The following is a 13783-nucleotide window of genomic DNA, read 5'->3' as shown; positions in this document are numbered from 1 at the left end:
ATGACCAATGGAGACGCAGCATAAAAAAATGATTGCTTCTTTTCGCTGCATAAGATCGATCATTTTAATCAGATATATCCAAATTGGATATGAACTCCATTAATCATTTTGATATTTCGAATCGGTTATCTATTTTTCTATCTGTATTTTCAAAGCCACATATCCAAATTCAACTTAATTGAATCAAATAAATCCAAATATTCAAAAAATCGGATACTCACCTAATTTACTCACCTAAGTAACCTTATATCCAATATATATACGCACCCACTGCGGGCAACCTTGTCCTCGTCCCGAAATTTCGGCTAATCTGCGCCGTCCAATTCAAAATAGACGGCTCCTGCGCACTTTTCGCTTGCCCCAATCGACACCGCTTCGTCATAAAGCCGCCGCGCTCTTCCTACTTCGTTGACCTCTTTCGATCCCAACCTCGATTCCCTCGACGTGAAAAGGAGACGCTTGCAGGTAACTACTACTACTCCTACTACTAGTTTGTAAAGATAAATCATTCGGGATTTCTTTCTTCTTGCCTTCTACATGTATGACAAAATGCCTTTAGTTCGGAATTCGTTTCCAGTGTGATTTCAGAGTTGGTGCTTATCAATTGTTTGATGGAATGACTGAGAGAAGCTTGGTCATAATACTTGTCCTTTACTTGTTCAAGTAACAACTGGTGTCTTCTCGATTCAGAATTCTTTACTATATTCACACTAATGCGAGAAAAGAAAAGATACAAGTAGGAAATGGTGCTGCATGCCTTTCTGCGATAAGGGATATTGTCACGTTCTGTTTAGTTTCTCTTCAGCTCAGATATGAAGGTGGGCTTATTGAGATGGGGAGTCCTTAAGCATCTGAAGGAAGGTTTAGGGCAACCGAGCTTTCCACTAGGTAATCTGATTCTAGTAAAAGTATGTTTTGCAATTTTCATTTCTGTGTTTCAATGCCTATCGATGAAAGTTACTATTCGTTGCAATTTTGTTCCCTAGCTTACGAAACTTATTAGCGATTATGCTCTAGTTGGAAGTGCATTGTTCAAGCACCTGAAAAAGAAATTATAACAAGAATCCTCACATACATATTTTGTGTTTGGGAAGCAGTCTTGAACTTTTTATACTTACAGGCCTCTATAGAGGTTCCCAGGCATGTTTTTCAACCATATCATCTGATGAGAATGAGGAGAAGATTGGAATTGAGGATGATGAATTTATCGAAGACAAGAAAGAGTTGGAACCACAAGGTGTAGACCCCATGAGGGGCTGGGGCTTCAGAGGTGTGCATAAGGTATCATTGGCAACTTTAGAATTTTGCTACATTTTTATCACATGTAAAATGCGATTTTTTTAATTTTAATTCTTCTTAACATCTATGTTTCTCCATATAGGCAATTATTTGTGGAAAAATTGGTCAAGCTCCTGTACAAAAGATACTAAGGAATGGCAAGACAGTGACCATATTTACGGTTGGAACAGGTGGTATGTTTGACCAAAGAATCACTGGTGCTGAGCATTTGCCAAGACCAGCTCAGTGGCACCGAATTGCTGTTCATAATGACCAGCTTGGGGCATATGCTGTTCAACAGTTGGTGAAGAAGTATGCAATTTTTTCACACTAAGCAAATCAATTTTTCTGTGATTCTATTTTCTTGTGGAAGTTCTTCAACATGAACATGATTTCATGCTTCCCAATCAGTATTATAGTTGTTAACCTTTGGTATTCATGAGTTGTATCTATATTTGCTACTTTGTTTCAGCTCTGCTGTTTTTGTTGAGGGTGATATTGAGACCAGAGTCTACAATGACAACATCACTGGCCAAGTGAAAAATATACCTGAAATCTGTGTGCGCCGTGATGGTACGTCAATCATCCTTTTATGTACTGTTGTTTAATTTGGTTGTTCCATTGATGGACCTATTTCATTTTTCTTTTAACTTGAGTCTGTCAGAAAGTGAACTTAATAAACAATTGTTTGAGCTTGGATTATTTCATAAAAATAAATTGGACTCAGCAGGGATTTCTCTGAGATAGAATATCAGATGAATTTCAAAATTCACATGCGGTCATAATCCATCTGGTTATGTAGTATCTTGTATGCTGTAATATCAGTATCATTTTATATGACAAATATAATAAGTTTAGATTTTCAGGTCATGATAATGATATCAGTATGATTTCTGATGGAATAACATAGATTTTATTTATGTCAAGGTAAGGTTGCTTTCTGTAACTTATATGACCAATGTTCAAGTCATGGTAACAACTTGTCCCTTGCAGAGGTAATGTTCTGTCCATTGACCCTCCCCAAAAGTCCAAAACTTATGCTTTTTGGGATCCTCATGCACTAGGCTGCCTTTTTTGAGGGATTGTATTTTTTTCCTTGATTTGCAATTTTTTTTCCTTGAATTGTGAGTTTGAGGATAATTCGTACAGTTCTCTAAATGTTAGTTTTTCATATATTCTTGTGCTGATCAATATGTTTCACGGTGGTTCATCTTAATAACCAATATCAGTCATGCATTTTGGTTGCAGGAAAGGTTTGCTTGATTAAGTCGGGGGATAGCACTGCTAGAATATCTTTGGAAGGACTGCGTAAGTATTTCTGTGCCTTGTTTTTGATTGGAATAGTCTGCCTTTGGCCTCTTTCTAAATTGACATTTCATGACATAGTAGCTAATTTTAGTAGCTAAGTAAAACATGTAATGGCTGAGTACATTATGTGGATATATCTATGTGAACACATCTGATTATATTGTTAATATTTGTTATTTTCCTTACAAAACAATGCCTTAGATGTTCTCAAGATTTTGAGGGCTGACAAGGTCCACTACTACTTTAATGAAAATGTCTCATTCAGTCTCAATGTAGAATGCATTAACTAGAAATTTTAGGAAGACGAGGCACGAAGAGAAGTATTGGTTTTCAAGTAAAGCATCCGCACAATTTAGAAGTTGATCTAAAAATGTACTTAATGATCATCGTAACTAGAGAGAGGTTCTTAAATCAATGTTCTTTTCCTACCACCAACTAAATATTCACTAATTGTTGCCAATTTCATCTTTGGTTGCAGGGGATGGATTGTTTTGAGCGTGTTACTTGAGATGCGTTTTACCTGCTCGTAGCTTCAGACCAAGTGTGTTGCAGTCATACACTTGTAGTGATCGCCAAACAATGCAAGTTCTAACTTTGTTATTTTCTTTATTGCTAAGAAGGATCGTCCAAGGTGTGTTCTTGAGCATGTCTATTCACTAAAATGATGTAGAACTTTTTAGTGTGGTTTTGATATCTTTGATTTTAGAAGTCTTCTTCAAGCAGCCTTTTCTCAATTATTTATTTTACACCTTGAAGTTTATGTTGGTAATAAGAGTCTTCCATTTGATTACGAAGAAAAAGAGGTTTTATTTTGGCTCAATGTGTAGTAAATCTTAAAACATTGTTAGAACGACAAAATCCTTTTTCAACCTGACATATAGACATCAACATAATACAAAATGATAATATTTGTTACACTTCAACAGTTGTTTCAATAGATAATATTCTTTCGGTCGTCTCTAATTCAAAAAATATTTTTTAATTATAAATTACCAGGATTTTGACTATCAATATTTTCTCTTTTTCTTCTATCTAAACTCGATCACTTTGACTTCACGTCAGGAGATCGAAAGCATCGCTTCGGGGATATATATTTGTATAAATATATAAATAAATAAATATATATATATATAAATAAATAAATAAATAAATAAATATATATATATATATATATATATATATATATATATATATATATATATATATATATATATATATATATATATATATATATATATATATATATATATATAAGCAGAATCCACAAGAAACAGAAACAGTCGGCGATGATGCTGCGGACTCCGCCGGCAGCCGACCTCCTCCTCAGCATCTGCCTCATGCCATCAGCCACCCTGATCGCTGGGCTCGTCTTCATCTTGCTGCAGAAGGACATGTGAGCCTAATTGCCCTCCTCCACCACGCCATTACTGCTTACCTCCTCCTCACCGCTTCGCAGCAGAGCCCGCGCAGAGCCATTCGCCGTCAAAGCTCGCCTTCACGCTGCTTATGTAGTCCTCGGTGCAGTCCTCTCGTAGCCCACAGCACGCCCACTTCACTGATTCGAACCTACATTCCTTCTATTGCTATCCTCTGCACCAGTGACGTGTGAGGTGGTGCTGTGAGTGGTGGGCTTGGAAGGGAAGGACGAGCTTTTATGGATGGAGGAACAGTGTGCTCCTCCATGTTCTGCGGTGGGACATGAGACAAGGTTTGGTTGGCCTTTTCCTTGCATCAAATTGAAATAGGGGATGAGTTTTCTTTGCAATTTTTTGATCTTGAAGGTGCTGTTTTGTTTAGGTGGTAAAGTTTTTGACAATTTATCGTAAGACCGTGTACTCAGAATTTCACTTTCGAATCTTACCCTTTGCAATAATAATGATAATAATAATAATAATAATAACAACAACAAAAAAACAAACAATGGAGAGGTTGGGAAATATAGTTCTCTCTTTTACCCAAAATCACTTGTCTTCTTCCCACTTTAGTAACAACATAAACATCAGAAGATTGCTGATAATAAGTATCATATGTTATTCACAGCAATCTGCAAGTATATTGCTCTATTCTGGCTCTTCTTTAAAGAAGAAACTCCTATTAAGTATGCAATTTTTTTACATTCTGCATGAAGTTTGAACCATATTTGCCACATCTTCTACTAGAAATCAAGACAAAAATTTATCAGATAGAAACTAGAGAAAGAAAACATATAAGTTAACCTTATGAGCTAAAACAGCATTGTCACCAAGTTAACCCCATATGCTTTATTTGTGTGTTCATCTCCAAACACATCCCTTCTTTGTGTCTGTTTTCATGGTGGTCTTGTTTCATAGCATGCCTTTTTAAGGAACAACAGTGTGTGTGCCATTAGGAGAACCTCCCTCATTATCATATCATGCTTGCCTCCTCTTTGGAGAGTCATGACCTGAGAAGTCACCAACTTGAGAGAAGAAGTAATGGCTGAGCTTCATCAAATCTTTTGTTTTCTTCCTAAATTATGGATTAGTTATCTCCTAACTCTTCTAGTTTTTTCCATGGATGGATGATTGCTCACATGGATGTTTGTTTGGATTTCCTCATCAATGTACAGGACATTGGTAGATATATTGGTTGGCATTGATTGTGGGATACCATCCATATGCTCCTGCTCTTCCAAACATGGGACTACTTTACTAACTCAACCAAACCTCGATTGATTTCTCACTTCCAATCATTTGCCTGATTACACTAGGATCTGCCATATGATCCATATCATTGTAATAACATCTACCTCTCTCACATCCACATGCATGTTTTTGATGGCGCAATCCTTTTTATCCACATGAAATAGCACTTCATGCTTTTTTAAGAAGAGTGCAATTCATACTTGGAACCTTCAAATTTATTTATGATAGTCAAAAGATTATGATCCTTAAAATGTCTTTGTGGCACTGATGCCAAATTATTATGATCTGAATAGCCTACTAGCCCAGTAAGCTATTTGGATGAGGCCTTAATTATGTTCTTCTGGCACCAAAAATTGCTTAATAAGCTCATCTAATCTAATAATATATTACTTGACTGTGGAAGACTAATCTTCATGTCATAGTCATGAAATCTATTGTTGATGCCATGCAGAGAAAATGTATAGTTTAAAGCTTATGCATTTTGGTGGTCCGTGTTATGGTGCTGAGGCTATTTAATATGTTTTCTTCTTCCCAAAAGAATAGTTTAAAGCTTTAAATTTAACTGCAATTCTTGGTCCCATTTCTATAATTACTTGTGGTTTATCTACATGCTTCAGATTAACTGTTATTAGCTTCACAAAGCTTTTCCATAAAGCTGCAAGTGATTAAAAGAATTCATGCACCAAACACAAGTATATCACGAAGTGTTTTAAAAAGGCGAATGATATCTTTGATGACTGTTTCAAAGAAGTAGAAATCCAATTCCGTTATAGTGCTCACTTAGCATATGGTGGTATGTCGTTCTATACCAGTGATGACATTTTCTGTTCTTGCTTGACATGATCACAACGATGGATATGCTCGGCAGAGTAGTTGTTGCAGGGAACCAGAGCAAATGCAGCATAAAGTTTTTGGCTCATAATTTCAATTATTATGATATTAGACAGCTGCAGAAAGCTCAACCAAGTGGTCTTCTTCAGCAAATTGATTTGTGTGGTCCCTAATTCACAATTGTATGTAGAAAAAGACCACTACACTTGATTACTGCTACATTTTCCATCAAGATTGTTCTTCTGAAAAATGAAACGAAAACAATACAAAGGAACTGAATGAGTGATGAAGATGAGAGAAAAGAACCAGTTGCTGTTTTTTAATGTTCCATTTCAATTCATGCAATCCCTATTTCCTCTAGTGTAGTGGAAGAAGGATGAGAGTAACTTGGAAAAGCATAACCACAACCTCATCAAATTTAAAATGGTGTAGGTCAGTAGGGATTGAAAATGACATCAAACTGCATACCTATTTTATCTCAAGTTTCTTTTCAGTCATCATATCTCACTTTTGTTATTCTAATAGGGCATTCAATAGTAATGTCTTGACTGTGGGCTGCAATTTAATTCTGGTATACGAGTTGAAGACTGCATGCCAACTTTAGGATTCAATGGGTTAATCCCTTGGTTTAAACTTTCTCATATCTTTGTTTATGGATGTGATACTGCACTTTCCTGCAAGTTGAACTTAATAATTGAATTAACTGTCTTTATCTGATTACATGAGTCAGTACCTGAGGTCTCAGAATTTGATCTCATGAAGTTTGCATTTTGATATAATAATTAAATTAACAACATGCTGATCCTTCGAAGATCGGTCTAAAACCTGTGTCCAGAGAGAAAAAAGAAGGAAGTTCAGAACTGATTGCATTCTACTATAGCTTTCTGCAAAAGACTTAGTACATACTATATTTAGATATGTTTCATTGATTAGAAGATCATCAAGAAGATGCTAGTGATCTTATTCATCACATAGTATTGCCTAAAGTTCAGTTCAATATTTTGGAGTTATTTTTATGAAGGTCTTTTCTCATGCAAAATGCTCTGTTTGGTAGACTCCAGCAGGGACTTGATTTTGTCTTTTTCTCATGCAATCCTAAATAGTTTACATGGTCAGATTCCATGATGTCTTTGCAATTTTTAATCATCCTAATTGTTTAACAATCTTTATATCAATCTTTATTTACTCTCAAGAAGTATCTTATCTGACCTATGCTTCAAGAATCTTTTGGAGGCAAGCCATTTGCATGGGCTTCAGCCACAAATACGGAGTGCAATAGTGAAGGTTGGTTAATGATATTTCCACTTCAGAATAGCTGAAAACATGAAAACAGGACTTTCTCCTCAAACTATTAATGAGACCAATTGCACATTAAGCAAGTTTTTGGTTAAAATTTATCTGAAGTTATCCATGGAGTAAGTAAGTAAACTTTGTGTTCAGGAAGAATTTTTTTTCTTTTTCTTTCATTGTTCATATTGAAATGTTTGAGATGAATCTGTTGGGGATGAAGAAGTAAGGAAAAAAATAAAATACCACGATACGAGTAAAAAGAATTCTTTCGATTCAAGAAAACTGATGTAATATTTAAAATAAGAGGATTGACATAAAATACTTACAAGATATTCTCAAGTGTATTCTACCTTCTATCTTGCTTTATAAACTACGGTCCTATTTATAAGACCTAGTGATAACTATCCATATCACCATGTCACCCATGATTGAGGTAGTTATTGAAACTATCCTATAATATCTAGATCATGGTAACTACCTAAATAACTACTATGAATCAATTCTTAACACTCCCCTTTGAATCATAGTTACATACACTGGTTTTTGACATGAAATAAACATGCTTTTGAACTGGAAGTGACTTGGTGAGGATATCTGCAACTTGCTCATCTGTTCCACAATACTTTATTGCTATGGCTCCACTTGCAATAAGATTCCGAATGAAATGATAGTGTATCTCTATATACTTCGTTCTTCCATGAAATGTTGGATTCTTCGTCATTGCAATTGTGACTTTGTTGTCATAAAATATTTCTGTTGCTTCTTTTTATTCTTGATGAAAATATTTAAAAAGTCTTCTAAGTTATATTGCTTGACAAGCTGCTGATTTTGCGACTACATATTCTGCTTCCGATGTCGATAACGTAGTTGTTGCTTGTTTTTTTGAACTCCAAGATATAGCTCCCGATTCGAGGCTAAAAATATTGCCTGAAGTACTCTTTCTATTATCTAAAGCTCATACCCAATTACTATTAGTGAAACCAAATAATTTACATTTAAAATTATGAGAATACCAAATACCATAATCTATAGTTTCAGCAATATAACGCAGAATTATTTTAACAGCTCCGAGATGATGCTTGCTTGGGCTATGCATAAACCTGGATACTACACCAACAGAGAAGGTAATATCTGGTCGAGTATGAGTTAGATAAATCAAACCTCCAACCAAACTTCTATAATATCTTACATTTGTCAGACATGTACCATCTTCAAGTTTTAGTTTCTCATTTACATTCATGGATGTTGCTGTAATTTTGTAATTAATCATATTAGATTTTTTGAGTAGATCCATTATATACTTTTTTTATAAAATAAAAATTTCATCTGATCCTTGCTTCACTTCCAACCCAAGAAAATAGTACAGTAGACCTAGATCTGACATTTCAAACTTGTTCATAATATATTTTTTAAATTATATCACAAAAGAGTTAGATGAACCCATATATATAATATCATCAATATAGAGGCAAACCATTAGAATATTATGTTCACCTTCCTTCTTTAGATAAAGAGTAGATTCCTTATTGCTCCTTTTAAATCCATTTTGATAAAAATAATAATCAATTTTATTATACCATGCATTTGGAGCTTGTTTAAGCCCATAAAGAGCTTTTCTTAGCTTATACACATTTTCTTCATGTCCTTGAACCAAAAAACCTTCAGGTTAAGTAACAAAAATCTCTTCGTATAAATCTCCATTTAAAAACATAGATTTCATATCAAATTGATAAATAGGCCAACTCAAGTGAGCAACTAAAGCCAAGAAAGTTCTCACGGTTTCGAATTTAGTAACCGGAGAAAAAGTATTATCAAAATCAATACCTTATTGCTGTGAATATCCTTTTGCTACAAGTAGAGCCTTATGCTTTTGGATACTTCTATCTACATTAAACTTTGTTTTGAACACCCATTTTAATCCAATAGCTTTCTTTTCTTTCGGTAGATCCATTAGCTTTCAAGTTTCATTCTTTTCAATTGACTTGATTTCCTCCTTCATTGCTTTTCTCTATTCCTCTTTTTCAACTGCTTCCTTAAAAGTTGTTGGATCTGAAATAAACAAAACAAATGTTGAGTCATAAATTTCTGTCAGTGATATGAAATTTTTTAGAGGGGTTTAATTCGAGGAATCAGAATTTGAACTACTATTAGGTGAGGTTGACGTTGAACTTGTTGGAGCGGGATCAGTCATTTGATTCTGCGGAGTGTCTAGTTTTGTTGGAATCTGAATTTGTGTTCCACCTTTATTGGTCTCTCAATTTCAACTTGCCCTTTCATCAAACACAATAATTTTATTAATAATAACTTTGCCAGTAATAGGATTATATAATCGATATGCTTTTGATTGTAAGGAATAACCAATTAAAATATATTTTTTAAAATTTTCATCAAGCTTATGATGATTTTGTGAATTCACAAAAGCATAAGCAATACAGCCAAAAATTCTTAGATGGCTTACACTTGGTTTTATACCATACCAAGCCTCAAAAGGAGTTTGATTCATAACAACCTTTGTTGGTGAAATATTCAACAAATAAACTGTTTTTGCAACTACTTCTTCCCAAAACTGATTTGGAAGATGTTTTCCTTTAAGCAAACTTCTTGCCATTTCAACGATAGTTTGATTCTTACGTTCAACTACACTATTTTGCTCCGGTGTATATGGTGCCGTCAATTCTCTATGAATACCATTTTCTTCATAAAAAAATTAAATTCATTAGATAAAAATTCACCATATCTATCTGTCCGAAGTATATTTATATGTCTACCACTTTGCTTTTCTACAAGTGCCTTGAACTTTCAAAAATTATCAAATGTTTCAGATTTTAATTTCAGAAAATATACCCAACTCATGCGGCTATAATCATCAGTAAACAATAAAAAATATTGACTTCCACCAAATGATTTTGTATTCATAGGTCCACATAAGTCAGCATGAATTAATTCAAGACAATTAGATGCTCTCTATGCTTTTTCAATATGAAATGGTTTTTTACTTTGTTTGCCATAAATGCATCATTCACATAAATCAAGTGCATTAATCTTGGGCAATCCAAAAACTATTCCTTTTTTACTTAACTACCAGAAACCCTTAATGTTAAGGTGTTTGTATCTTAAATGTCATAAATTAGACTCATTCTTTTGAGTTGCGATAAGCGCATACCTTTCAATATTTGAAACATCAAGTGGAAACATCTTGTTTTGCGTTATGCAAATATTTACTGTAATCAAATCAGATTTTTTATCTTTAATAGTGCATAAACCATCATAAAATATAACTGAATATCCATCATCTATCAATTATCTAGTACTCAACAAGTTATGTGATAAAATAGGAACAAAGAAAACATTATCAAGGTATTTTACCTTCTCTTGATTTGTCTTCACCTCAATTGTTCCTTTCCCTTCCACTTGGATTTGCTTGTTATCTCCAAGTCTAATTTTCAACTTGTGAGTTTTATCAATATCTTTAAATATTGATTTTATGCCTGACATATGATTAGAACATCCACTATCCATAAACCAAATATCATTTGAGATATCATAAACTTGTGAATGAGTCATAAACAACTTACTATTTTCTTCATTTTCCTTCACATAACTTGCTTGCTTTTCTCTTTTCCAGCAATCTGCTTTCATGTGACCAAACTTTTTATAATAGTGACATTGAATTCCACTCTTGTAATTTTTTTTTATCATAATTTGATTGCTTTTGTTCATCATGCCCATCAAAGTGTCCTCTTCCTCTTTCATTTCCTCTACCATGAAATCCTCCTCTGCCATGTCCTCTTCCTGCTAATTTTTTATATTCTTTTGAAGTAGAAGACTCCCTCTTAACTTGAAATACTTTCTCTTCGCCTTTTTTAAGTAATCTGTTCAACCTTGCTTCATGTGCTTGCAAGGAACCCATTAGTTCATCAAATAAAAATGTAAATAAATCTTTTGACTCCTCAATTACGGTAACAACATGATCAAATTTCGGAGTTAAACTTCTCAAAACTTTTACATCAATTATATAATCAGAAAGATGTTTACCATAAGATTTCACTTGACTAATAATTTCAATCACTCGAGAAAGAAAATCTTGCACCGATTCATTGTTTTTCATGAACAAAATTTTAAACTCACGATGGAGGGTTTGAAGTTTTACCGTAATCACCCTTGATGAGCTTTAAAATTCATTTTGAAGTATCAACCAAGCTTGCTTTGAGGTTGTCGCTGCTGCAATTCTCGAGAAGATTGTCTTATGTATAGCTTGTTGAATGAAGAACAATGCCTTTGAGTCTTTTTTTCTATTTTCCCTCAACCTGATTTCGTCATCTGGATCCGCATATCCATTTTCTATTAAGTCTCAAAGATCTTAAGACTTGAATAGAGTCTTAATCTTGATACTTCAAAATTCATAGCATTTGCCTGAGAAGATGGGAATAAGGGGTTGAGACATGGAATTGTGATTAAAAGCCATAATGCCCGGTTCAGATTGAAACTAGGCTTTGATACCACAAATGTTGGAGATAGAAGAGCAAGAAAAAAAAACAGAATACTACGATACGAATAAAAAGAATCCTTTTGATTCAAGAAAACTGATGTAATATTTAAAACAAGAGGATTGACATAGTACACTTACAAGATATTTTTAAGTATATTTATGATATTTTTAAGTGTATTTATTGAGGTAGTTATTGAAATTACCCTATAACATCTAGATCATGATAACTACTATGAATCAATTCTCAACAAAATCCTTATGGAATTTTCCTCAAGTTTATTTTGAGGGAAAACAAAATTACCAAATGCAATAATTTTTCACTTGGTCTTTTTTTTTTTTTTCTGTATCCATGTCACTTTTAGATCTCTTTACAGCGCAGCAGATTAGCCTCTATAAATATAAAAAAGTTAGAGAGTTTGAAGCACCGGAAGAAAGAGTACAATAAGTGATTTTTTTTTAGCTTAATAGTTTGTGATAAGAGGATAGTGATACGTGCAGATTATAATTATCAATGCTTGAAACATTTTTATTATATCAAAGCTGGAAATTAGATTCATTTTAGTGGATGAACTAAAGGCTTGTATGTTATTATATGATCATGTTGTACATAGCCCAAGTTTTTAGCTTGATTTTGTTGCAAGCGGCTAAATATTATACAAAATCATGGGCTATTCATTTTGTAAACTAACGCAAATTTGATTCTTATTGCAGAAGTCACAATTGGTTAATGGCGATCTAAGTTCAAAGCTATAAAATGTTAGATTTTGTGATTATGTTTGAGTAAGATATATTATATATCTGATTGGATTTTGATTATGATTATCAACTTCTCAAATTTAGTTGAGATTGCCTAAGTCATAAGATGCCCTTACGATAAATGTGTCCGCAAAGGGTCAGCCTAGTTACAACCTCGTTCAGGTCTTAAATGATCTATAAAATAACAAGTTGATTAGTTTGAAAACAAGCGACAGACAAGTCCCGACATCTCGCGAAGAGGGAAGCTTTACGAGTAATTCAACGAGCTCCTTGAGTGCAAGAGAGAAAAAGAGAGAAAGGAGAAAATAATAACTTTAGAAGGTTGAATGAACAATTGCAAGTTCGACAACTGCTTATCGGGTGTCGGGCGTGAAGGTAAGTTCCCGTCAAGTTAATTTGAGCACTATTTTAATAATTATTGATGCATTTATTAAGACTTTATAGTATAAAATATTTAAAGAATATATTCTTAAAATGAGATATATATATATATATATATATATATATATATATATATATTCATAAGATAAATTACATAAGTCATTATTAACTAATTAGGAAAGATCAATAATATTATAGTATATATAAAGAAGTATGACATTTATGATATATAACCGTTGTGGTTCGTATTGATAATTATATTTAATTTAGAATTATTATATTTATTAATTTATTTTATAAAATTTAAATGCACATGTAAAATTCTCTTTAAAAACTTTCAAATCTAGTTAAATTTATAATATATTTTACCCAAATACATATGATCACATAATCTAATAATCTCTCACTTCATCCATTAATTTATAAAATTTATTCTATTATTCGATCAATTATTTTATCAATTAATATAAATTTGATTCTTATTGCAGAAGTCACAGCTGGTTAATGATGATCAAATTCGGAACCTCATAAACCTTAAAATATTCTGGTCTGAAACCATGGCTCCCATCTTACAACCTTTCCTCCATTTCTTCCTTAAACCATATCCTGTCAAGTGGTCCACAAATGGCAATCAGCATCCAGAGATTACATCTGCCTGTCCACATGTGAGCTTTGTGAAGTAATAGCTAAAGAGAGAGAGAAACTTTGTTGTGACCAAACATATTATCTGTAGTATTCAAATTGAAGTGCAAGAGAATCCAATACTAGTCGACCTCCATTGAAAGGA

The 13783-nt window shown here is 33.4% G+C and overlaps 1 protein-coding gene across 5 annotated transcripts; it reads left to right on the top strand.

Annotated features, from left to right (window-relative positions):
- Positions 1 to 268: 268 nt before the first annotated feature.
- Positions 269 to 3305, top strand: LOC135584540 (single-stranded DNA-binding protein, mitochondrial-like). Of its 5 annotated transcripts, none has more exons than XM_065081427.1 (7): positions 269 to 465; positions 811 to 888; positions 1121 to 1281; positions 1382 to 1590; positions 1751 to 1851; positions 2527 to 2586; positions 3065 to 3305. In XM_065081427.1, the coding sequence occupies exons 2-7, from the start codon at positions 813 to 815 to the stop codon at positions 3079 to 3081; spliced, it is 624 nt and encodes a 207-aa protein (XP_064937499.1). In that variant the 5' UTR covers positions 269 to 465; positions 811 to 812; the 3' UTR covers positions 3082 to 3305. The 5 variants fall into 5 exon arrangements, with proteins under 5 accessions (XP_064937499.1, XP_064937498.1, XP_064937496.1 ...); XM_065081426.1 differs by having other exon boundaries at positions 305 to 465; positions 795 to 888; XM_065081424.1 differs by having other exon boundaries at positions 305 to 465; positions 578 to 888.
- Positions 3306 to 13783: the final 10478 nt, after the last annotated feature.

This window comes from Musa acuminata, chromosome BXJ1-8, assembly GCF_036884655.1.
Source record: "Musa acuminata AAA Group cultivar baxijiao chromosome BXJ1-8, Cavendish_Baxijiao_AAA, whole genome shotgun sequence".
Lineage (NCBI taxonomy): Eukaryota > Viridiplantae > Streptophyta > Magnoliopsida > Zingiberales > Musaceae > Musa > Musa acuminata.
The sequence above is the reverse complement of the archived record's forward strand: the minus strand, read 5'-3'. Positions and strand labels throughout refer to the sequence as shown.

Bases quoted from the DNA above. Each gene is read 5' to 3' on its own strand.
- LOC135584540 (XM_065081427.1), top strand. From the start codon at position 813: ATGAAGGTGGGCTTATTGAGATGGGGAGTCCTTAAGCATCTGAAGGAA. The intron at 1,282-1,381 runs GTATCATTGGCA...TTCTCCATATAG, and splicing joins GCTTCAGAGGTGTGCATAAG to GCAATTATTTGTGGAAAAAT. The intron at 1,852-2,526 runs GTACGTCAATCA...TTTTGGTTGCAG, and splicing joins AATCTGTGTGCGCCGTGATG to GAAAGGTTTGCTTGATTAAG.